The 27739-nt window shown below is 35.4% G+C and overlaps 1 protein-coding gene across 1 annotated transcript; it reads right to left on the minus strand.

Moving 5' to 3' along the window:
- Positions 1-26091, minus strand: nr6a1b (nuclear receptor subfamily 6, group A, member 1b). Its single transcript, XM_065243930.2, has 9 exons — positions 25991-26091; positions 12659-12889; positions 11312-11367; positions 8227-8387; positions 3168-3341; positions 2654-2908; positions 2100-2221; positions 1844-1996; positions 1-1231 (listed from the first exon to the last, which is right to left on the minus strand). The coding sequence occupies exons 2-9, from the start codon at positions 12732-12734 to the stop codon at positions 1116-1118; spliced, it is 1113 nt and encodes a 370-aa protein (XP_065100002.1). The 5' UTR covers positions 12735-12889; positions 25991-26091; the 3' UTR covers positions 1-1115.
- Between the last annotated feature and the right edge of the window lie 1648 nt (positions 26092-27739).

Consider the following 27739-nt stretch of genomic DNA (forward strand, 5'->3'; position numbering starts at 1 on the left):
CGCGATGGGTGAGTTGTTTTGATTCGTAACCCTTCAAAAAACGTATGCTATTATATTGATCACAACATTAGTGTGTAGACTGTAATCAGCGCGTCTTCCCGCGGACGATATGCACATCAAAAGGTATTGTACAGCAATATAAATGGTCATTTTAAGATGCTTCAAAATAAGATTTGTACTGTCAATACATTATGTGAAAAAAAATTGTAGATTGTAAGTTGAAAACTTAATTCTGTGCTGTGTTAACCATCGAATTTGGACTAATAGTGTAACATCTATGACTAAAAATTTCGTTTTGAACATCACATATAAACTTACATAATGAAATAAACGATGTCATCAAACGCAACATTTATAAGACTTGATTACCTTATCCATCAACGTGATTTCTCGTTCGCGTCTGATTGATGGCCATCAGTGGTTGAGTTAAAGACTACAAATCCCATAATTCCACGCTGCTTCAGTGCGTCATTAAACAACGCCATTGTTATTGATTTGATCTGGCGCCATCTAGTCGCGCATAAATACAAATTGCATCTTTAATTCGTCAAATTTGAGGTAAGAACATAGTAAAATATAATACAAAATTGTGGTGTTTCCCTTTAAAATGCAAATGAGCTGATCTCTGCACTAAATGGCAGTGTCGTGGTTGGATAGTGCAGATTAAGGGGTGGTATTATCCCCTTCTGACATCACAAGGGGAGCCATATTTCAATGACCTATTTTCTCACATGCTTGGAGAGAATGGTTTACCAAAACTAAGTTCCTGGGTTGATCTTTTTCACATTTTCTAGGTTGATAGAAACACTGGGGACCCAATTATAGCACTAAAACATTGAAAAAGTCTGATTTTCATGATATGTCCCCTTTAATATTTTAAGAAGAATTTTCTTTTGATGGTGATTTTGCTGAGGTAGCTGGATTTGATCTCTTCAGGCTTGACGTCTTATTTGGTAGATTGCTACATTTGGTAAAGTTTGTGAACACGCACCAACCGTACCTATCAGAAGTTTTACATTCAACTTTGTCATGTAATAAATACATTGAAAAACGAATAACAAATGAAAAAAAAAATCAAAAAGGCATTCACAGGTTGGACTGGCTGGAGGCGTGGCTTATGTCCTTGAGTTTGATCTGTTGGCTAGCCAGAGGTTTTGATTGGTTGTGCAGGAGTATAGTACCGCCTTCAGGAGCAATGGAAGCTGCTCCAGAGGAAGTGACATCATCTTTCCTGCAACCAATAATTACATTGTTAATATTCTTCACAAATAAGTTACATTCTGATGAGATGTGTGAACAATTGTTGCAAATTAAAACAAAATTACAAATAATTTTTAAAAAGATCTTTTAAAACAAAGTCCAAATGATTATCTCTATAAAAAACTTCACACAGAGGCAAAAATATCATACTTGTGTGAGCTGAGCTTACAAAAGCATGGATGCTTTATTTATTTATTTATTCAAAGTACTTTTCCAGAGAATAACTAGCAAAAAATGTTTAACATTTTTGTATAACATTTTACATCACAAATAAAATTTAGGGTTAATTAAATGCAGTGTTTATCATGATTTCATTATATAAAAAAATTATATACAAATGTAATTGATGTCCTAAACTAAATAATAAAAAGCAGCCAATAAGAGCTGTGTGTATCCTCCTTCAATACTGATTATAAAGCATCTCAGGGTGACTACATAAAAGAGGTCAAAAAAATTACATAGTTTTATTACAGATATTTCAAATGTTAAATTAGTCATGGTTTTAATAAGTTAGTTTACTATTGTTTAAAAATATTAATAGGAGTAAGTAGCCCTAAACTTTTGATCAGTGATGTGTACGCACCTGAGATGTGTCTGATCTCCGAGAGACACGTGATGATGTCATTAAAGCGTTTGTGTCGGAGGGGGTGGAGTCTTTCTGTCAGGTGCCTACACACCGACCAATAGCGTTCACTTAACTGTTCCAGCACGGGTGTGTTGCACAATCCTGCTGTATCTGCGACACAAACACACACACATTAAACAAATCTGCAATATAAAGAGACACTGTGCCACAATATCTAATAGACAAATAGTATGCGAATTCATGTGTGCGTTACCCCGGTTGAGGAACATGATGGTCTTCAAACAGCTGTATTCCTCGTTGCTGATGTTTAGTTGATGAAACTTACGGAAGAGGAAATTTAAACTCTCCATAACTTCCATTGAATCCTCACCGAACCTGCACACAGACGTTTATTAATATAAACGAGGAGCTCGGATGCAAAAGCCTCCAAACGCCACCTCGGTGAAAAAATAGATAATGCTTTCGGTGCGTATTATACATTCATTAAATACTTTTGCTATAAATCCGCTTAATCCCAGCCTCGGGTCATGCAGAAATGCCGGTTTGTTGGGAGAATCCATTAAAAGTTTGATGGTTTTCCATCCTTATTATTCAAAAACAGCAAAAATATGTCTCATATAAAGTTTTTTATTAATTGATTAAAGTAAATTTGATTATTTTGTAATACTGTGAACAACTAAATCATAGCCAATTAGATCTATGTTAAATTGGATTTTAGATCCAATCAGATTTAAGTGTGGGTGTGGCTACGGAGCTTGACGCAACAATAACATCATTATGCACACGTGTTTGTAGACACAAGCTCACCCCTGTAACATCAGACTGGACGGCGTGTACTGGTGTGTGATATTGGCCAGTTCTCCCAGTATCTGTCTACTGTGCAGTGTCAGGGATGAGAGGAGGATGAGCTGATGCCATGAGGCCCCCAGTAAACGAGTGCAGTCTTTGATGGTCAGATCGCTGTAGAAGGGCAAACGCTTTATCCAGACGATCTGTCGGAATAAAAGCTCATCGGCTAAACGACACAAGAGAGCCAACAGCTCAGATTGACTCACGCTATACCTGAGAGAGAGGGATAGAGAGAGAATTATTTATTTATTGACATTTTATGATTTAATTGTTTTTCATCGACTAACAAACTCCTTGCAATTCCCTTGTGAACCATCAAGGGTTAGCAAACCCCACTTTGACAAACCCTGTCCTAAACTTAAGATGAACTTTCATTTTTGCATTTCTATCCTCACCAAACAGAATTGAAATGTGTCATTCAAAGACTAAATAACAAGATATGAGAGTTCATGAGTTTGTGAACGTGTCTTACCCCTCCTCTATGACCATGGGTGTTACGAGGGGTGTCAGGTCTTCTGCAGCAAGAAGTTGGGCCGATGAGGTCTGTGATTGTGTCGTCAGGTTACTGCCAGTAGAGGGCAGTAAAGGATATTTACACAATAGGAAAGTGTGTGAGGGAGAAAGTTGTGGACTACTGCATTGATCTCTACAGGACACAGAGCAGAGAGAGCGAGAGAGAGAGAGAGAGAGAGCGAGAGATATGAAGTAAGGTAAGGACATCACATGACACATTATATGCCCAAAATACATTTCATATAAATTTGATTGTCAAAAAAAAATTTAAGTCAACATAAAACTGCATCACCAACATATTTTAATACAATAATGTAACTTTTTTTAAGTGAAACTTAAACATGTTGTTTGTGTAAATAGCAAATATGGTACGGCTGCATGACAACTAATCACAATTAACCATTTGCAGAATAAAAGTTTTTGTTTACATTATGAAAGTAACAAGCGGTACTGTAACACTGATTTTAATCATGACATAACACATGCTAGGAACATCAAGGAGATTTTATGCACATTTATGATAACTGTCATTAAGTGTCATTCGTTCAATTACGTAATTTTTAATGCAAAGATGACATTGTTTGAGATGTCTTTGTTATGACAACTTGACATAAACCAATACATCATAACTGACCCCTTTTTACCAGTGAAACAAATTGAATGTCGTTAAAATGTCATTAAGCGCTAATACTTTGTCATAAAGTTTATAGCAGCGTCATAAATATTTTTCTTGACCTCAACTACAGTGGTAAAAATATAATTTGTCATTAAAATGTCATTAAGTCTTAATACTCTGTCAAATAGTGAAAAGTTTCCATGTGTTTAACAAATTGGCTATGAATAATAATTATTATTATTTATATTATTATTATTATTGTTGTTATTATTATTATAATTAAAATTGGTAATATTTATTTTTTATAAAATAATTATATTTTATTTTATTTGGAGACCAATTCACCTAAAATTAAATGAAAACAGTACAATAATGGGTTAAGCCATGCAGCGTTATGTCCATATCGCTGCAAAGTTAATTACATTAAATTAAATTGATTAAACGTTTTTGTTTTTTCTTCCATGTCAGAAAATGTAAGAACCCTCTGTGAGAGGGAGAACAAGTTCTCTTAGTATCAGTTTTTTATGTGTTGTGCACATGCATACATTTTTGCATTTTGTTAAGATGTTTAAAAGTATTTGACAGAGTATTGACACTTAATGACATTTAAATGTAATGTTAACCCATAAAGCTAGGTAGTTTCTTAAGTTTGAAAATTGCATGTATAATAAAAAAAAAAGTGTGTATATATTAAGTATTCTTAGTGCTGGGCAAAGATTAATGGCATACAAAATAAAAGTGATTTTTAAATATGCGTGTGTGTACTGTGTGTAAATATTATGTATATTTAACCACACATACAAATATTCATTTCAGAATTTTGTAATTTATATATAGTTTTTTATTTATATATCATATAGAATATATAAAAATAGAAATAAAAATAGAAATAAATAAATAAATAAATAAATAAATAAATATATACATACGTAAATGTTTCTTAAAGGTGACATAGAATGATTGAACGGAGTATTTTTCCTTGTTCTGTGATGTGACATGTAGACAAAAATGTTTTTGTTTGGGTCTGTAATGCCTTAGAAGCTTCCTAAAAACCTCTCTCAGATAGCTCTATTAGGGTGGGGGATTTTAAACAAGTGGTTTTGCACCTATTTGGCTCCCCCTACTGGCTTAACTTGCAATCTCATTACTGATTGGCTGACTTTGGTGCCACTCAAAAAATGTAGCCAATTATTTTAAAGTGGAGGGGCAGTTAGATGCCTGTTGCGTCATAAGCATCAGTTTTTCAGATTGGGCCGTTTTCTGGCTGACATTTCTAAAAGAGGAATTTCTATGAGACTGAGATGTTTAGCATGTTTAGCACTTTTTGTATGTTTGTGAATGCGGCTAGACTACCATTATTCAACAAAGACAAGGTAAAAATGGTTTTTCATTCTCTGTCCCCTTTAATATATATACACATGAATGTGTGTGTGTATTTATATATACATACTAATTACAGACAGCACACACTCCTATATTATGCAAAAGAAACTTTTATTTTGTATGCGATTAATCGCAATTACTCTTTGCCCAGCACTAATATATAATATAAATTATATTTAACCCTCATGTGTTGTTGGGGATGTTTTCATCCACTACAGAGTTTTTTTTACTCTTAATTTGGCCGTAACTTTCTCTCTGTTTTAGCAAATTGAATGATTTTTGGTGACAAATCTTATATTTACATATATTTTAAGAAAATGCTTTGAAATTTTTTAAAAACTCAACGATATACCGTGGGCAAATTTACTACCCTTTCGTGTTGTTAGTGGATGAAAACATCCACTAAATTCAACGGCTGTAAAAATTTATCAGATGAATATTTTTTCCAAATTTTTTTTCATAAATCTGTTAATCAACCTCAGTACTGATCAAAACTACCAAATCTTCACAAAAATTCCATGATTTTAACCCTTTAATTGCCAAGTTTATAAGGTGTGTCACTGATTTGGGGAAAAAACACACACAAAATGACAGATTTTCAATATAAAAAGTGATTGTAAACTGGATTTTTGTTTACCTTTTTCAGAGTCTTGAACATGTCTAAGATTGGTAAAAACATTGGCTTTGAAACATTTTTAGTTTTTGTGTAGCATCAGTTTTAATTTTTTTCTCCCTCATTTATTGTTATTGGCTGTTTTTGCCCCATTGACTTCCATTATAACCACATTTTTTGATTGCAGAGCTATGACACCTTTTTATCATGCATTTTTGAATGTTGGTGTTTTTTCCTTTTGCTAAGAGGTCAAATTTGTTATTTTTACAGTTTATCACCATGTGGCACTATTAACCCTTTAGTAGCCCTGTGCAAAAACAAAGCTTAATTTCTGACTTGTACATTGAGTTATATGGAGTATAACTCCATAATAAAAGCATATTATTGTGTGTGTGCGTGTGTGTGTGCGTGTGTGTGTGTGTGTGTGTGTGTGTGTGTGTGTGTGTACCTGGTAATTATCACGTTGTGGGGACCAATTGTCCCCACAAAGATAGGAATACCAGTGTCTTTGTGGGGACATTTTGAGGTCCCCATGAGAAAACAAGTTTATAAATCAAACAAAATGATGTTTCCTGAAAATGTGAAGTAGGAGAAGGGTTTTTGTGATGGTTGGGGTTAGGGAAATTTTCTGTAAAAATCTTCTCTGCATCGGATTTATGAACATCATTTATTATGAACACAAAAACAACTTCAAATAAATTGAACAATGAAGCAAGAGTAGAGGATGGATGGAGAACTAAACAATCAAACAAAATTTTAGTGTGTATGTGTGCCGGGGGTGTGTTCAGTATTTCCAGCAGGACTTGCAGCATATCACTTGGTGCTCTCTGCAAGTGTGTCCACCACAACAGATGCAAGTGCTGACATGTTTGTTCTTTGCACCAATTGCATGTTCCCCTCTTCACTCCTGAGCTGCTGGTGTCTGTGGATTTGTGTCTGGACAGACAGCTGCAGGAGACTGAATCTCTCTCACCAGTGCAGTAGCAACTGGTGTGCGAGGGTGATGCTCTCTCCTCAATATTGCTGCAGAGATTTTCCCAGGTCTTCTAGGAAAGACTTCTCCTAAACAGCTTTTCACCTCCCTCGTGCATGAGTTGCTGTCCCTCCAGACAAACTTGCAGAGATCATCAAGTGATATGCTGCAAGTCCTGTTGGAATGACTAAACACTTATGTGTTCATAATAATGATGTTCATAAATCTAATGTCTAATGCAGAGAAGATTTTTACAGAATATCTTTTTTTCATGCACATACACACGTATACGCACACATACGCACGCACACACACACACACACACACACACACGCACACATACGCACACACACACACACACATACGCACACACACACACACACACACACACACACACACACACACACACACACACACACACACACACACACACACACACACACACACACACACACACACACACACACACACAAATATGCTTTTATTATGGAGTTATACTCCATAAAACACAATGTACAAGCCAGAAATTAAGCTTTGTTTTTGCACAGGGCTACTAAAGGGTTAATAGTGCCACATGGTGATCAACAGTAAAAATGACTAATTTGACCTCTTAGCAAAGGGAAAAAACACCAACATTCAAAAATGCATGATAAAAAGGTGTCATAGCTCTGCAATCAAAAAATGTGGTTATAATGGAAGTCAATGGGGCAAAAACAGCCAATAACAATAAATGAGGGAGAAAAAAATTTAAACTGATGCTACACAAAAACTAAAAATGCTTTAAAGCCAATGTTTTTACCAATCTTTGGCATGCCCAAGACTGTGAAAAAGGTTTAAAAAAATCCAGTTTACAATCACATTTTATATTGAAAATCGGTCATTTTGTGTGTGTTTTTTCCCCAAATCAGTGACACCACTTATAAACTTGGCAATTAAAGAGTTAAAATCATTGAATTTTTGTGAAGATTTGGTAGTTTTGATCAGTACTGAGGTTGATTAACAGATTTATGTAAAAAAATTTGGAAAAAATATTCATCGGATACATTTTTATAGCCGTTGAATTTAGTGGATGTTTTCATCCACTAACAACACGAAAGGGTAGTAAATTTGAACAATGCACAAGGGTTAAATATAAAAATGTATGTTCAAATGTAAATTTTTTCTAAACATGCATGTGTGTGTATTTATTTATATATACATAACTACTATACACAGTACACACACATATATTATGTAAATAAAAACTTTTATTTTGCAAACGATTAGTTGTGATTAGTTTCCACGTAGCCCTAAAATATGGTCAAATAACATTAAATATGGTTTAACAAATTTTAGTTGAATTGAACGAAAACCATGTTTCTCAAGGATAGGTGCAGGTCAGTGTGTCTGTGTGTAACTGCGTTCGAACATCTCGTTCTCATTGGGGGTCACACCTGGTTGACAGAGTAGAGAAAGATAAGGTCTGGCTGCCCTCGGAGATACTGTTGCCAGGTGAACTGTGGTTACTGTAGCCGTGACTCCATGTATCTGATAGTTCAGCACCTTCTTTAAACTCCTGGCCGGACATGATTCGCTCAATCTCCTCCAGCGAGATCTACAAAGAGAGAGAGAAGAAGAAATGGAGTAAATCAGTGCTGAATAAAGAAAGATAAAGGCCAAAATGCGATTAATTAGCAGCAGTGCGTTGTTCTATTGCGAATAAATGTGAAATTGCAAATGAGAAACCATGTGCCTGGCATTCTCTCTTTTCATCAGATTTATTCAGTCAATAACCGGCTGAATCAATAACAAGCCATCTGTACGGTAAGTGCGACCGGAGCGAAATTTCATTTCTTCGGTTCATTGTCCTCTCCATTACAGATTGAAAGCGAGGGATCCGACAATTGTTGGGAGCGAGAAACAAATGAACGAACACACCGGCACATACAAACACATATACAACATTAACAAGGACACCAAGACACATACATATATATATATATATATATATATATATATATATATATATATATATATATATATATATATATATATAGACACTTCTGATGAAGAGTGAGCAAGCGAGCAAGAGAGAGAGAGAAATCGGGATGGTTTCTGTTTGTATGAAAGAATCGATTCGGCCTTCAGGGTCTATTCTTTACCGCTCTCACCCTTCACTCCACACTTGGAGAAAACATGCGGATGAGACGCAAGCAATAGGACAGACATCAAGGAGGACTTCACGTTCGATACTGCTGGAATGTGATTGTTCACAGAAGAACGGCTAATGAATCAATATAGTCTACAATATATAATACATAGACTAATGCATCACTTAAAAAGGATATTAGAGAATCTGGTGGTTTTATTTTTAGGAATGTCCCCAAAATATTTCTTTTAAATTTCTCACATGCACATAAAAACCTATATAAAGCTAAAATTTATAAAAATAATTACTTCAATCCCAATAATTTTCTCACCCTCATGTCACCCTAGATATTTATGTCTTTCAGAAATTCAGTTTTTTGACGAAAACATTCCAGGATTTTTTTCCCATATATATTTATTGGACCTTAACAGTTTGCGGTTTCAACGCAGCTTCAAAGGGCTCTAAATGATCCCAAACGAGGCATAAGGGTCTCATCTAGCCAAATGATCGTCAAAAGTACTTTTAAACCACAACTTTTGGTCCTGCACTAGCTGTGTGATGCGCCAGCGTGACCTTATGTATCACGTTATCACATCTAAAGGTCACGCATGATGTATGCAAATCTACCACTTTAGTGTTTACAAGTGTGAAGAAAGAGGAGCATTCAGATGTTGTTGTATTCGGAATGATACTAATCATTCTTTTTTTGAGAGTTTTTTTGTGATTTTCGCGGGCAAAATCTTTGATATTGCGGCACATTTTCTTAAAAAATGTGATGGAATATGTGGATATTTATGCAATTTTATGCAATGAAATTGCGTGAACTTGCCAAAATTGCGTGAACTTGCAAAAACTGTTTGCAGCTTTTCATTGATGTTCACATCGCGTAATTACGTCACTTCCTAACATTCCCATGACAACAAGGAACATGGCTGCCCATGTGTGAAGTAAATGCAAGGCAAGGCAAGCAGAAATCTGCAATTTATGTGACTAAAATGCGGCCCCCGCATAAATATGCAGACTTTGGCTGATTATGCAATGAATCATGCGATCGCATAATCGCGTTTTTTTGGAGAGACTGACCAATGAATGCCTTTGTGTCAGTTTATTGTTTAAAATGGTCCGCAAGCGTGCATTTCACATATGTAGCACATGACCTTTCAACTTGATTACGTTATACACAAGGTCGCGCTGGGGCATCACACGGCTAGTGCAAGAATAGAAGTTGTGGTTTAAAAGTCATTATTTTTGCAAAAATGGTGATTATTTCGCTAGATAACCCCCTTGTGGCTCAGTTGGGATCATTTAGAGCCCATTGAAGCTGCATTGAAACTGTAAACTGTTGAGGTCCAATTAAGTCTATTAAATTGAGAAAAATCCTGGAATGTTTTCCTCAAAAAAAGTAATTTCTTCTCGACTAAACAAAGAAAGACATAAACAACTTGGATGACATGGGGGTGAGTAAATTATCTGGATGTTTTATGAAACTGGAGTATTCCTTGAATGCTTTACAATTATGTCATTGAATTGCATTAAAAGGAAAATATCATGAAAATTTGACCTTTTTCATGTTTAAAGGGACACTTCACCCATTTGCATTAAGCTTTGTATAGTTAGAACCCCAGTCATGTTTTTGAATGGTGGTGCATCATTTCCTCAGTTGGCACTGAGACAGGAGAAATACAGATTTCAGTGTTGCACTTCCTTCTTTCAATGATATAAAAATCATCATTTTGCATCATTGAAAGAAGGAAGTGCTATATCTTTGTTGAGGGGGTGAGACTACAAACACCCCTTTTCTCGGTCAAACAGGCACCAAATTCTAAATGTACGTTACATTTCGACTACAAATATGACACAATTTCAATAAAGAATAATGTTTCTATGGGTGAAATGCTCCTTTAAGTGCTATAATTGGGTCCCCAGTGCTTCTATCAACCTAGAAAATGTGAAAAAATTCAACGCAGTAACTTTGGTAAACCATTCTTTGCAAGCATGTAAAAAAACATGTAATTGAAATTTGGCTCCCCTTGTGATGTCAGAAGGGAATAATACCACCCCTTAATCTGCACTATCCAACCACAGCACTGCCATTTAGTGCAGAGATCAGCTCATTTGTATTTTAAAGGACACACCTCAAAATAGCACATTTTTGCTCACACCTACAAAGTGGCAAACAAAAGTGTTTAGTGCTCCTGAATAGCATAGCTCATCAGCGCAAAAGGTCTTGGGTTTGAACCCCGAAACACACATAGTGATAAAATGGTATACCTTGTAATGCACTGTAAGTTTTTGATATAAGCATCTGCCGGATGCATAATATAAATGTTATCATAAACGTGCAAGGTTTAAACTGCCTGCTTTATCTTAAGCACACACTGTTGTCTTACCTGTACAGGTCCAATGGTTTTGTTTCTGCCTCCAGGCATCCCATCTTCTCTGATTGCTGACAAAGACAGGAAGAGGTTTGACATGTTTAACGTGGTATACAGAAGATCACATTTTACTAAACACTTTAATTTTAACATATATTGGTGGCATTGTTTTGTCTTAAGATTCACACCTGTAATGTTTTTTGTAAAGTTTGTTGGTAAAAACTGCTTAAATGACCTAATATAAATTAGGCCTAGTCCTGGATTAATCTAATCCGTGTCCAGGAAACCACCCCTATATCCCACAATGCAATGCACCTGACCCCTAGTCTGATGTATTATTATCCAGAAGCAATAACACACTCACCACTAAGTAACTGAATTATTGTGCAAATAATATTATATATGTATAAAAAAAGTGTATTATTAATATATCAATAAAAATATAAAAAAGTATAGTTTTGTGCATCCAGCTAAGACAATACCGTCTATATGACACTACTACTTTGCAATCCCTGCCGGAAATGTGCACTAAGGTCAGATGTAAGCTTTCCAACTAGCTTGCATGTTGTGGAGCTGTGAGCAAAGCCCTGTCTTTGAATTTTATTTTACATCTCACATGAGGCTTGGACGTGCATGTAGATTTTTTTCAACTTTGTAGAAAATGGAGACGCCGTGCATTTGTCGCAAAATTACCGACAACAGCAGTCAAACCTAATTTAGATATTGCACATTATGACCAACGTAGCAGGTCATGCATTGCATGCACAATAAAAATGCAACTTTAAAAGCAGTGAGAGTTTACAGTACTCTGCTATTCTGAATGTAGCTGTACTATTTAAAAAAAATAAAAAAATAAAACAGTATGCACAGTATATACTGTATAGTATGCAGTAAGCAGCAACATTCAGAGAGAAAAGATGTTTGACTGAAGTTGATGAAGTGCAACAGCACCCTCTGCTGCACAAAATAAGCAGGTGAGAGATTATAAATTTCTCCTGCGTGTGCCTGTATCTCAGTCTTAAGAAGAGATCTAGTTTGGATCAAGAATTTTGTTATCAGCACCATGTTGGGGTCTTTCACGGTTTTACATGCAGCGATGCAACCCAGATCTGCATTTCATCTCGTCATGCACGCTCAATAAACCCCTGATCCTTATCACCAAATGTACACGGCAGAAAGATGAGATAAACCAGCATCAAAGACCAAACAACAGAAAGTGCATGAATATTAAACTGCGTACAAAAACAGACTTGTATTTACATAAAAGTAATATTACACTATAATTAGGATGAAATTATAATTATGAATGGATATGTGTGAAAAATATAAGGAAAGAAAATCGTTTGCATGTGTCTTTCTCACCCTTGCGGTTCATTCCCATCTGCAGACATTTCTGCAGTCTGCAGTATTGACAGCGGTTGCGTTGTTTGCGGGACATCTGACAGTTCTTGTCTCTGTTGCAGCGGTAGATGCGTTTGTTGCATATACTGCGTTTGAAGAAGCCCTTACACCCCTCGCAAGAAATGATGCCATAATGAAGCCCAGATGCCCTGTCGCCACAGATCAGACACCAGCGCTGCTCGCCCACATCTTCTACGGGGAGAAAAGGTCATTTCATTAAATCTAAATGAAAGTCTCAATTTATAAATAAATATTGTACATGTTTTTAATATCTTTGATGGATACATTTGCGGGCAAGTCTTGGTTAATTACAGACTTAAAGGAGTAGTCCACTTTATAGATGGGGTCCATTGACTTTTCATAGTAGGTCAAAAAATACTATGGTAAGTTAATGGGCCCCATCTTTAAAGTGGACTACTCCTTTAATGTTTTGCATAGAAATATTTATGGTATACCTGGATGGCCTGAAGTTTTACATCCAATAATTTAAATTTGATCAATTTCCTTTCGATCAATTCCATTTCTGACCTGGCGCAACGAATCTTGATCTGTTGTGTCAGGTCAGAAATAAAGGGGATTGTGTAAAAATTGTCAACAAAATCCAAGACATCATTGCAAAGATCTTGGGCTTGCCCTGCCTTGGTCTCAACCTCTCCAAGTCTTAGTCTAGGTCTCAACACACTTGGTTTAGGTGGTCTTGAATTCAACAAAAAAGACCACCAAAAATGTCCCCAAGCGCACACACACGTCTGGGATTTCTAATAGTAGGTTAATCTGAGTTTACAGGGAATAAATGAGATCTTACACTTGAAGTTAAAGTTACAAAAAGTTGTTATCTAAATCACAATGCAGCAGAGATGAACTTAATACAGCTGCGTAGATCGATCTCAGCGAGACTCTTCAACTCGATCCGAGCTTCATGATGGAGCTTTGAAATGACTTGCAGCATCCTGCAGTGTGACCCAGATTTATACAAACTTAAGACTGAGTGGGGGTTGACAAAAAAAAGAGAGAAATAGAGGAATGTCTCTTCTTCATCCAGATCTCTCCAACAAATGCTTTCACACACAGACCTTTTCTTTAAAGATAACAGGATTTATTTCAGAGGTCATGGGTGAACAGGAGTCACTGTTGAAATGCTGGAAAAGGTCAGGATTTCAATTCATTTGTGAAAGTGACTTTTATACAGTCCTATACAGCAAACACTGAGCATGCATGCCATCACACATCTATTAAGAGCATATAGTACGTAAGACAGCCTGAAGGGTCGATTTCAGTGTTATGTCTTATCTGAAATCTTAAGATTTCGTTTTTTATGCCACCCCCCTGGCACTGTTTTCAAAAGCATTCGGTTTACAGAGTTCCTGTAGCTCTTCTGGTAAAGCATTGTGTTAGCGGCGTAAAGGTCATGGGTTCGATTTCCAGGGATCACATAGAAAAAGTAAAATGCAAATTTGTAATAGGTTTTATTGTTAATTTATTTAATAAAGTAAAAATTTGTTATTTTGAAAAGTAACCCAGCAAGCAACAGCCTTCATTTCACCATCTAAGTCAGTAGTTCCTAAACTTTTCATTTGGCGACCCACTTAAATAGATATAATCTATCCTGGGGAAAATAAGGAACCACATTTTTTTTTCTCTTTTATAATTTAGTAGTTTTGATTTATTAATGAAATACAAGTTTAATTGCAATATCAAAATACCTTATGGTTTATAATAGCAAAATTGTTGACATTTTTTGTCTTTAGTTGGACTAAACAGTTTTTTGTGTCATTCACAACTACAGCCAAGTGACTTTGTGCAACCCACCTTATCCCACACTGTAAAAAAAATTAAATAAAATGCAGCATGAAGTTAAAACAACTTAGTTTTGCAAATCAATTCAACCAAATTGTTTGAGTTTTGATTTTAAAAACGTTGAAAAAGTTATTAAAACAAGTTGAAATGGTTTAACTTAATTTGTTAAGTTAAAGTAACATCAACTACATTTGACAAAAATGCTGCATTTTTTTACAGTGACTATGCGACCCACAGTTTGAAAATCCCTGATCTAGGTTAACTATCGACTTGATATAGTCAAGCTATACTTCTAACAAGTATAACCTTGAATTTGGTTACATGTTGTTTTAGCTTATACACCGTAAAAAATACTTTGCTGCCTTAAAGTTTTTTGTTGAATCAACTCGGATTTACAAGTCATTTCAACTTAGTATTATTTATCTTGACTAGAGATGAGTTGTTATAACTACAGGTGAGTTGTTATAACTTCTAAAATATAGTTGAGAAAAGTCAACTTAAATTTATAAGTTGAGACAACTAATTTCTATTGACATGACTCGTAAATCTGAGTTGATTCAACAAAAAATTTTAAGGCAGCAAAGTTTTTTTTTTACAGTGTAATATTCCATCATTTAAGCAAAGTTAACAATGATTACAATATGTTTGTTTTCATTTATTTATTTTACTTTATTTATTTTTAGGTAATGGTCTAGTAAAGGAGGTCTATTAAAGGTGCTGTAGAATGTAAAACTGTATTTATCTAGGCATAGATGAATAATATGAGCTCTGTACATGGTAATGACATATCGTGAGCCTCACACACATTCTTATTCTTATGTAAACCTCGTGCATGCAAAAGACCGCTGGAAAACAGGCCAATCTAAACATAACACACAGACTGTGATGTTACAGTCGAGATGTACGCCCCAATATTAAATTACACACTAAATTAAGTAATGCTAAAAGCAAAGTTGTGATTGCTGAGATAGCGCTATATGCTAGTTGGCTATATGGTAGCGTTTAGGCTGAAGTTTTGATGTTACAGTTACGTTTTGCAGTCCACAAACTTACCACTCAAAAACCTCCATTAACAATCTCCAAACAATTGATTATTCCTCAAATTCCATATCTTCGTCTGATAAAGGCTCAAATATAAGGTCTGGACACACACACAGAGCTACTGAAATGAGCCGCTCTGTAAAACAGCCAATCAGAGCAGAGCTCAACATTATTATTCATGACCCTTTCAAATAAGGTAATAACAGACCATTTCATCCTAAAGGCAAATCGTAGACTTGTAAATGGACATGTAAATCATGTCTAGATATTTTTTTGCACTTAATAAAGCCACAAAGCCTCTATGTAGCTATTAAAGAACAATTTAACATATCATTTCAATGCATTCTTTGGCACCTTTAAATTTTCACTGACAGCCCTTGTTTTAGCCTAGACGTCTTGGCAGCATTTGGATGGCTATAAGATGTGTTTTAAATGCAAACATGCTTGCTGGGTAAACTTGAATCTTTACCAGAGACTGATGGATTCATAAACAAAAGATTCATTCTATTGAACCATTTTAATTTGATATATGGGTTAGAAATTTAACTAAATCACATTTGACTGAAACAAGCTGCTGAATCATTCGTTCATTGAAAAAAAACACTGAAATCAATTGATTCGCTAACATGAATTGGACTTCTCAAGGTTAAACTGCATGAATATATTCATTTCACAAGGGTGTTGTTGAACTGTAGGGGGCGTATGTGAGCTCAGGGTCACAGAGAGGTCTTCTCGAAGCCCGAGTGTGTCATAAATGGTACAAAAAGCACTCAACCTAACCCTGAACTCTGCAGCCGTTTACAACCACCAAGAAAGCTGTGTGTTTGTAAGGGCATAGTATTGTTGAGGATCAGGTCACACACAGGTCAAACTTTATAGCGAACCGGAACTGTGCAACACACATTTTTACAACTGAACCGTGTGAGATGCATCCACACACACAAACTCTCTGTTCTCGGTCCTTCTGTCTGGGCTTAATGTCTATCGCTGTGTCTGAATAAAAGGAATAATAGAAAAAAATTACCCACAAGCTAAAATAATTGCAATCATCATCATGATATTATGAAATCAAAGCTTGACGTGTTGGCGTTAAATCTTGCTGGTCAATTTAAAGAGCGTGTGGTCATGCATTAGCTGAAACAACTTTAAAATACACTATTTTAGTCTGATTTAAAATATCAACACTCCTCGAACTGTATACAGCATGCTATTAAAACACAAAAGGCCACTGACTGACATGCATGAACACACTTTCTATATATACAAAATAACCGGGATGATCACCTAAATTTGCCATAATGTGCTATTAGCATGCAATGTGGTCATGTGACCACTGACCATAGTTTTTATTGTTAACTAAAACTAATAAAAACAATGAAAAATGTTAATTGGATTCAAATAAAATATGGGCATTAATTTTTGTTGAAAAACTAAAAAATAGTTAATTAAAAAGGAATTAGAAATGTTGCCTGAAAAACTGAAATAAGGCACTTAAACTATTAACCAAAACAAAAAGCTAAACTAAAATTGGGGGAAGAAAATTACTTTGAACTTAAATTAGCAAAAAGTTTGAAAAAGCAAATAAAATGACAAAAGCTCATATTAAAGTTGCTAAACATTTATCTAAAATTGACATTAAAACTAAAATTAAATTATATAAAAAAATAATAAAATAAATCTTTAACACTTCACAATATGGTTCATTAATTAACATAGTTAACAAAAACTAATAATGAACTGCACTTATACAGCATTTATTAATCTTTGTTAATGTAAATTTCAACAATTACTAATACTTTATTAAAATCTTGTTAACGTAAGTTAATGCACTGTGAACTAACATGAACAAACAATTAAAAGTTTTATCTCTATTAAGTAACATTAATAAAGATTAATTAATACTGTAACAAATGTATTGCTCCTGGTTTGTTCATGTTAGTTAAAGTACATACTAAAAAACCTTATTGTAAAGTGTGACCATGAAATCTTCTTTTAGTTTTACTAATATTTTAAATGAGTGCAAATGACTACAACCTTGTATGCAACTATGTAAAATTGAAGCTTTGCATACTGCCTACTGCTTACAAAGAAACAGTAGTATATACGGTAAAGTATACAGTAAGCTAGTAGTATACACGTTAAAGTATACAGTAAGCTAGTAGTAAACACGGTAAAGTACACAGTATGCAAGTAGTATATACGGTAAAGTATACAGTAAGCTAGTAGTAAACACGGTAAAGTATACAGTAAGCTAGTAGAAAACACGGTAAAGTATACAGTATGCAAGTAGTATATACGGTAAAGTATACAGTATGCAAGTAGTATACACGGTAAAGTATACAGTATGCAAGTAGTATATACGGTAAAGTATACAGTAAGCTAGTAGTATACACGGTAAAGTATACAGTAAGCTTGTAACATATACGGTAAAGTATACAGTAAGCTTGTAACATATACGGTAAAGTATACAGTAAGCTTGTAACATATACGGTAAAGTATACAGTAAGCTAGTAGTATACACAGTAAAGTATACAGTAAGCAAGTAGTATATACGGTAAAGTATACAGTAAGCTTGTAACATATACGGTAAAGTATACAGTAAGCTTGTAACATATACGGTAAGTTATACAGTAAGCTAGTAACATATGCGGTAAAGTATAAAGTAAGCTAGTAGTATACACTAAAGTATACAGTAAGCAAGTAGTATATACGGTAAAGTATACAGTAAGCTTGTAACATATACGGTAAAGTATACAGTAAGCTAGTAGTATACACGGTAAAGTATACAGTAAGCTTGTAACATATACGATAAAGTATACAGTAAGCTTGTAACATATACGGTAAAGTATACAGTAAGCTTGTAACATATACGGTAAAGTATACAGTAAGCTAGTAGTATACACAGTAAAGTATACAGTAAGCAAGTAGTATACACGGTAAAGTATACAGTAAGCTAGTAGTTAACACGGTAAAGTATACAGTATGCAAGTAGTATATACGGTAAAGTATGCAGTAAGCTAGTAGTATGCACAGTAAAGTATGCAGCATGCTAGTAGTCTACATGGTAAAGTATGCAGCAAGCTGGTAGTCTACACGGTAAAGTATACAGCAAGATAGTAGTCTACAGGTTAAAGTAGGGGTGTCCTCGACTAAGGATTTACATATTCGAATCAGAATTTTCGAATCTTTCCATAGTCGACCGATAGTCGAATCATCTATGTTTGTGTGCATGGGTTGGGAGGGGGCCAGACCAGGTACAAATTGGTAACTTTTATTTTCTTTCACAAGCAGCACACATAAACAACTGTCTGATAAAGTGACCAAAACTGTCTTTCAAGTAATAAACGAAGACAAAACTGACGATGCATTTATATATATATTTTTTTTTTTAAGGTAAAATGTAAGGCAACATTTGTTTAATTATTCCTCATAACATTTTAAAGCCACGATCTACAGAACATCACACAAAAATACATTTTGATAACTAAACCTAAAAAAATAACAAAGGTGATCCTGCCTTGGAAACTCCGGATACAATTACGTGTTTTTATTTAATTTGGAGATAGCGCGTCAAAGCAGTCATGACCAAAAAAACCCGACAAATGACAAATAATTTGTGATTGTGACTGTAAATGATAAAAACTAATCTTTATATACAATTCATTAAACGTTAATTTATAACAAGAAAAACACTGAAATTAATGATTTTATAGACACTACGCGTTATTATTTAGCACAGAAATACCTGCTTGCTTGCTTTGACTTTGATCATCTCTGTATTCACTTTAGATACAGAAAGACCGGATGATATAATTTATTTCAGGAATCTCTTTGCTATCATTTTAAAGTGAACACCGACTGACCATAATATTAAATCACAAGAAAGACATTCGTGTCAGGCAGAAATAGGTTCGGTGCAGATACTAGTTTCCGTTTCATCACCGAAATAAAAAAAACGGCTTACCTGTTTTGTAGTTTAACTTCAAGATAGACAATATAACCACTCTGATTTAAATACATTTTAAAAACTTATACTCGTCGAAAAACATCCGTTTTTTAATGTTTAGTTTGATGAACTCCTAAATATGAGACGCAGAGCACCTAACCCGTTCGGCTAAATTACATGCGCAAGCATATCCAGCACGCAATAGCGCAACATCGATACAACGAAAAGCTATCAAAAATTTACATACTTAAATTAGATCGGAATTTACGTTTATAATAAATACAATTTTTTTAATAAAATAAGGTCAGAAGTAACAAAGTGCAGAACAAATATGCAAAATGCCTCAAGTGCACGGAAACAAAACACAAGCCAAATAGTTAAATCAGATAACCCAAAGTGATTTATAAATAAAATAAAATATAGAAATTATTAAAAGAACGAAAGTCATAGTTTAATTTGGCAGCTTTGTCTTTTAAATGTCGAAACAAAGAGGAAATGGTTTATTAACATAGAAACCTCTTATGGAAGTGAAGCCCGGTCACAGGGGTTGTTGGATTTATTAACGCATTTTAAAAATATTTATTGAAAGCTGCTACTTCACATATTATTTGCAGCATTATCATAATATGCAGTATATTAATATATTGTGAGAAAGCTGTTATATGTGAAATCAGATAATGTGTGCACCCATACGGCCAAAATGGAATGATCCTCATTTCATAACACATCTGCGACGATTCGACTATGAGATTGGTAGTCGAATCAGGCTTCTCCTATCGATGCATCGAATCTTCGACTATTCGGGGTCACCCTTAGGTTAAAGTATGCAGCATGCTGGTAGTATACAAGGTAAAGTATGCAGCAAGCTGGTAGTATACATGGTAAAGTATGCAGTATAGTATGCCCTAAGCTAGTAGTATACACGGTAAAGTATGCAGTATGTTGTAGGATACACGGTAAATAATGCAGTAAGCTAGAAGTATACACAGTAAAGTATTCCGTAAGCTAGTAACATACACGATAAAGTATGCAGTAAGCTAGTAACAATCTTTAAATCTGTCATGATGTTGTAATGTGAAAATCTGAAGATGCTGGCCAACATCATTTATCTCAGTCACCATCAACAGCACAAAACAAAATGTTTTCAACATCTGTCACGTTGACGTGTCTCTGTCCATCCCATGTTCATACTGGTCGTATTGGCCGAATGCATTTACATGCAATAAAAATTCACAAGCCTTTTGTGTATCTAGCAAGCTCACGGTTTTATGCCTTAAAGCCATTGATCAGCAAATCAAGAGGCATTTATATGAAACCAATGCTTTTAGAGGTAACTGTTGAAAGATGTGGTGTCATAAAGTTCATGCAAAATATACTGCTAAACAGCTAAATAAAATAAATACATAAACTAAATGGGTAAATAAATAAATATTTAATGTGTCCATGAGAACATCAAAGATTTCAATCATTGATTTCACACAAAAAGATTTAAGCTGGGTTTTCACAGGCAGAATTACATGTATACGCACATCAAAAGCGAATTTGCTGCAATTGCGTCGGCCAATTTGTAGACGTACACACTGGAAAGAAGGTCAGCGAATAAAAAAAATGTGTCTCCAAAATGTCTTTAATGTCCTGTAGTGGATTTATTTTGTCCCTCCTATAGAGAGGCAAGTGGGATTTAAAGCTTTAGAAGAACACCGTTTCATTGCTTGCTCTCATTTCTTTTGATTTTCGTTTGATGTGCGTGTATGTTGGCATGTATGCATGCTGACCTACTTAACACATGTTGTGTGACAGAGATTCAACATTGGCTGAGAGAATTGTGGGAACTGCACAAACAAAGTGTCCAGAATCATTAAGGGCAACAATGTCAAAATATTTTAGCATTTTAAACCCTTACAGAAACCCACACAATATACGACAAAAAAAAATCACACATGATTTAAAAGAACTACACACACACACACACACACTAAAGAACAAATGATGTTTCCGAGGTGCGTGTGAAGATATTTAATCGCAAAGCGTATAATTCAACTGCCCAATGGCGAAGTATATCCGTCTGCCAGATCTCTGCCACTTTTAACATCATGGGCTCTATTTTAACGATCTGAAACGCAAGTGCGAAGCGCAACGCGCAAGTGAGTTTGTGGGCGGATCTTGGGCGCTGTTGCTATTTTCCCGGCGTGAGAAATAACTCTTGCGCCGGGCGCAAATCAATAAGGGGTTGGTCTGAAGTAGGTTCATTATTCATAGGTGTGGTTTGGGCGTAACGTCAAATAAACCAATCAGAACGCTAGCCAACATTCCCTTTAAACGCAAGGGCGCAAGTTCCATGGCGGGTTGCTATTATTATGACGGATTTACCAGGCGCACGCCAGGAGCGGTTTACAGCCGAGGAGACCGACGTTCTTGTACGGGGGAATCCCACGCTTGCCAGCATAAATCGGGCACGCCGTGTAACGGGAGGTGGATCTGCCTCAGGACTTGACGCCAGCAGAGGACATCGCTGCGTCCACCCTCACCGCTGAAAGGGTTTGGGGGCTTTGAAATCGGACCCAAGAAACGCAAGCAAGGTCCAACCCCAAAGTACTCTTACAAATCAAGTTCATATACATTAAGGTTTCTTATGAAAACATTTTAACTATTATTTACATAAAATAAACGTAATACAGCCACACAACAAAGTTATGAAAATATTTTAATCGTTATTTGCATGAGAATAAATAAAAACTATCACCACAATGCTCACCACTATGATTCCCCTTATCTCGTGTATTAATATTTTTAAGTGTAACAATTTATGATTTGCAAAAATAACTGTTGCATCTGTGTAGATTAGATAAGCAAAGTGTATGCGCGTTGTGCACGCTATACATTATGGTCAAGCATGCGCCCTTAAAATAGCATAATGAACCACGCGCAACGCGCCACTGACTTTAGACTAGTTTTTTTTTGTTAGTAGCGCAATTGTTTTTTGAAACTGCAAAATAGCATAAGAGATGGTTTGCGCCGCAACACGCCTCCTTTTTGCGCTGAACCGCCCAGGGAGCGCAAGTTCATTCCCTAGTTTGCTGACGTGCATCTGTGGAGGGAAAAACCCCGCTGTGCGCCGGCGCAAAATACGAATGATACATGCGTCACTGACAAAGTCAATTGCGCTGGGTGCAAGATAGGGCCCCATATCTCTTTCATCAATTTTTCCCAAGAGTATTTTTTTCTTTAAAATATTTCACAGTCTGCACCTTTCGTCTTTCTCTCCGTCTCCAAGCTACGCAAATGAATTCGGATTCAGCCAATCAAATAGGTTTCATCCATAACGTCAGAAATCTTATCCAATCAACATCCAGCACTCAATCCACATGGCCAAATGTACAGCAGCACATCAGCTGGGTCATATATAGTTCATCTCAAACGTGACATAAATTCACAATAAGGATGGCAGCTCTGAAGGGAAACTCATCCAGCTATTTTTATGTGTAACATGGCAGAGACAGAAAAGGTAATGATTTAAAATTTTCTTGCAACTTTTCTGTTTTAGATGTTACTTCTGTTGTCTTTCTCAAAGTTATTTATCTGATAACTGTCACATCGTAAGATAATGATGTCTTTATATGTAAAAGTAAGTTTGTCTGGAGTCTTTTTCATTTTTCTTGTGGCATTTTGCTCTGTGTACACATTAGGTTGGGCATTAGTTTTGGGCATTGTTTTGATTTATTTTATACACTGATGCAGTTCTATTTAAATGAAAAATGACCTGTCTGTGAAATCCAGTCTGAAGTCTCAATCAAAATATGAGATTTTCAGTATCAAAGTTTGATTTCAATCATTAATTTCAATCTTTGACATGACCTTACTCAGTCAATATTAAAGATATCAAGGTTATATTTTTACAGAATGTTCTTTACATTAACAATTTTATGTAGACAAAAGTAAACCACGAAAAACACATACGGGTGATTCTCACAAAATCCAGACTTAGAAAGTGTCCAGCATCAGATCTTTTATAAAAAGCCCTTGAAGCCAAGTTTTTTGCACATATAAGATTAAGGTCGGAGCTTAATATAACTATTATTTTTAGAGGATAAAAAATATTTCTTATAGAATTATTTACATTTTTTAGATTATCATTATCAAAAATGATCATTTCACCGCAACATGATATTACATTAAATATATGCATTTACAAATTCATGTTTCGGTAATGAGAACTAAAAAGTTGTCTAGGTACTATGACAAACAAAATTTCAACTTTTATCTAGAGAGAAAAAAGAACTGTTTACCTGGTAGCCATCTTGAGCGTCACAGTCAATTATGTCCCTTCCAACTATTTTTTTTTAAATGTTCCTTGAGGTCTTAAACAATGATTGAAAATTGTTGCGGAGGATGAGAAAATTGGTCTTGGACACATTTATATTCCTTATTATTGTCTCTACATTTACCAATGATCACCAAATACCACATGTCTCTTTACTGTAAATGTTTATAGTATAACATGCACTGAAGCTTTTTATTTTTTAATTATAAATTTTCCATGTCAAAGAACCCAAATCCAGTCATGGACACATTGTGGAAATGAAAATGTTTCCCTTAAATGCGGAAAAAACAACAAAATTGGTTTGTATGTCATTTGAAATCATGTGCAAAATAGTACGTGAAGAGATGTTTGTAACTGTATGCTTCTTATTTGATACTCTTACTTTGCATTTACTTTTTTTAATAAATGTTTCATGACACCTCATAAGTCTTATTTCGCGAGAATCACCCATACATATTCAGCACATGCTTAATCTACACGTAAAAAATAAATATCATGTAGACCAGAGGTACCCAATCTCGGTCCTGGATAGCCGGTGTCCTGCAAAGTTTAGCTCCAACCTCAGCGCACCGGTCTGATAGTTTCTAGTATGCATAATTTGCTACTTCAGGTGTGTTTGATTAGGGTTGGATGGTCCTAAACCCTGCAGGACAACGGTTCTCCAGGACCAAATCTGGGTACCCCCAATGCTATCTCGCGAGAATTCGTAAATTTTTTACGAGTTGGCTTCGTATTAATTCATACGACCACATTCGTAGATTTTTGTACGATTTGCCTTGAACCCTGTGACGTTGGGGTAAGGTGCGGGGTTAGGTTTCATTATTTTTTTTTTCATGAGAATCGTACATTTTTGCACAATTAACTTCGTATAAATTCAAACTAATTTGTAAAATATGTAAAATTTCTTGTGAGATCAGGCTGGTACCCCTGATGTAACCGAAATATCAGATACAGTACACATTCTGTATCATTTTACTGAGAAAGCAAGAAGCATTTGACACTGACTTCAGCCATGCAAAAACAGACCGACACCTTAACTATTTCTACTGGTGCATTCTGGGAACATTCAACGCTGTCGGTGAGTTTGGATGTGCATGGGAAACCATCGACCGTTGGCTGTGCCTTGAAATTACCACACGCTTCCCATGTGCACACGTGAATGCACATCACAAGCCCCTCATTACTACAGCTGCGATATACATTCATTGTTGTCGTTGGGTTTAACATACAAGGGACTCACCGACCAATGAGTGCAAACTGCAGTAGCAACACTGTAGATCATCAGTAACATCTACAAACAAAAAGGTCATTCAACAAGCACAGGACCATCATGAATGCAAGGTAAGTGGAAGCTGCCGTCTATGCTAGTTTCACGTTTCGTGTAAATCACAAAAACATTTTCAGCCAATCACAGGTCAAGAACTCTGCATTGTTTACATATTGCTCCTGAACTCTGACCTAACTTTGACTCCACTGCGACCGGGAGTGAAGGTGATGTCATCAGTGTTTGTGTATGTGTGTGCGCGAGCTCTTCTGTCACTTTACGGTTTAATTGGTTCTCACATAAATCAGCTGCTTTCTCTGACAATGTACAACCCTGACTCGTACAGCTTTACAAATTTGTGTATGCATGTGTGAGGGTGTGTGTGTCATTTAAGTGAGAGAGAGGCACTGTGGCATACCATGCGAAGTATAGTAGAACAGTAAGGTCTTAAACCCATCTTGCCAAAGATTTAATTCTGCTACTGAAAATACTAATATTTTTATTCATACAATGTATGAGTAAGGAAAAATATTTACAGTCACACTTCAATCGCTGTTCAAACCAAATATGCACCCCTGCACATACAGAGCTGTTCTGTATGTGATGTTTGTTTTGAATATCTGTGGGTGAGCCGTCCAGGCGGCAACCTATAGAGCAGTCAGCTCAATGCACATGTGCACACTATAAAGCACAGTAATAAAATTCAAACTAAATCTGCATTACATTCTCCTTTTTGAAAAAATAGGCACTTCAATTGAAATTACATGTAAAAACTTGATCTGACTGACAAAAAAACATAAATTCTTCTTAAGTTAAGTCATGTAGGTATGTTTGGGTCTGTCTGAATTTTAATTTTGATCTACACCTTAATAAATGCACTGCAATATGATGTATGAAATGAGAATTATTCAGAAATGTCCTCACCTGTATCATCCTGTGGAGAGTTCTCTTTATAAAAACCTGCAGATGAGAGAAAGAAAAGAAAATGAAGTTTGAATATAAGAATCAGTTAAAGTAATAACGCAATAGATGCTGTATTATTCAGTTTAACAATTGCCAGACTATTTGAACATATAGTACATGTGACAAAAAATATTTTTAAAATGTACACGTGATGCCTGTAATACGGTCTATACATGTTTTATAATCTAATTATAATCGGAGGACAATAAAACTATATTCTATATACTAGACATTTAAGAGGATAATCATTTCCTCACCCTCATGTTGACCGTACCCATTGACTTCCATAGTAGGAAAAACAAATACTAAGTCAGCTGGTACCAGCAACTGTGTGCTTACCATCAACTATCAAAATATCTTATTTTGTGTTCAATAGAATAAAGAAACTCATACAAGTTTAGTACAACAGGACTCGGTGAGGGAATAATAACAGATATTTATTTTTTAGGGTGGACTATCCCTTTAATAGGTCTTCCATTTTTGTGATTTTTTTTAAGTTGCTTTGAAACTGCACTATATAAATACATTTGAATACAATTATCACATGTAAAGGTATATTTAAAAATTATAAACATCCCATATAGGCTTCATTTATACATATATTTTCCACCTATACAGCCAAATCTTATAAAACACAAGCAGCTTAAGGTCACGCATGACGTATGCGAAACGCTTCAGTGTTCATGTTTTAACGAAAAGGAAAAGTTTAAATCGTAAAAACAGATGCGATAGCGGATTCGAACAAGTGATGTTCCACCGCGGCATGCATCTGTGTAATGTACAAAATCTGCTTCACCATCGCTGTGCTGTGGTCATCGTGTAAAGCCCGCCCAAACGTTTCTGATAGGTGCCGCGATTTCGACGGATTAGAAATGGGCTTGAATGGCCTTTATGCCAGACTCACTTGCAGAGCAAATCTAAATTTGCCAGAAGTTGTCTGGGTTTTCCCAGGCTAATCATCCTCCAAATATTCCTTCAAAATGAAATAAAACCAGAAATTTTAGACTTGACCCTCAAAAAAATAAAGAGAATATATGCAAGTATTCTGCAAATTTATTATGAAAATTGAACCCTTTTACATTTTATTTATCCACACAGACACAAAATAATTAACGTTACGTCACTGACCCACGTAACGCACAACCTTTTGACGTGATTACATCATACGTATGATGCACTGATGCGTCACACGGCTAGTGCAAGACAAGAAGTTGTGGTTTAGAAGTTTGTTTGTTTTTTTTGGGGCGAAAATGACAATGGTTTTGCTAGATAAGACCCTTATGCTTCAGATATTTGTTTTTTCTACTATGGAAGTCAATGGTGCTCCTGTTTTCTGCTTCATTACAAATATCTTCCTTTGTCAGGAAGAGTAAACGATTACAGCATTTTCATTTTTGGGTGAAGTGTCTCTCTAAAATTGTGTAATCTAAAGAGAAATCTACTGAGCTTCTTACAGACTGATCACATTCTGGTTAAGTAAATCACTATAATATTGGCCATTTTTAACATAATAATGAAAAAAATACTGAATTGTATCTTGTATAATAAGAGAGTCCACATTGACTGAGCAGTTAGGAAACCTAAGATGAAAAACACTGAGAAATACTAATCTACTATCTAGCAGATGCATTAAATTCCTTTATTCCGGCTGAAAGACTTTGCCCGCATTTTAGCCAGTATCCTTTTGAACACATTTAATGATTGTAAGAA

The sequence above is a fragment of the Paramisgurnus dabryanus genome, chromosome 18, assembly GCF_030506205.2.
Source record: "Paramisgurnus dabryanus chromosome 18, PD_genome_1.1, whole genome shotgun sequence".
Taxonomy (NCBI): Eukaryota; Metazoa; Chordata; class Actinopteri; order Cypriniformes; family Cobitidae; genus Paramisgurnus; species Paramisgurnus dabryanus.

Coding starts and splice junctions, on each gene's coding strand:
- nr6a1b (XM_065243930.2), bottom strand. CDS start 12,734: ATGTCCCGCAAACAACGCAACCGCTGTCAATACTGCAGACTGCAGAAA. Junction 3,342..8,226: donor TTCTCTACTCTGTCAACCAG/GTGTGACCCCCA, acceptor TGTGTCCTGTAG/AGATCAATGCAGTAGTCCAC. Junction 2,909..3,167: donor CCCATGGTCATAGAGGAGGG/GTAAGACACGTT, acceptor CCTCTCTCTCAG/GTATAGCGTGAGTCAATCTG.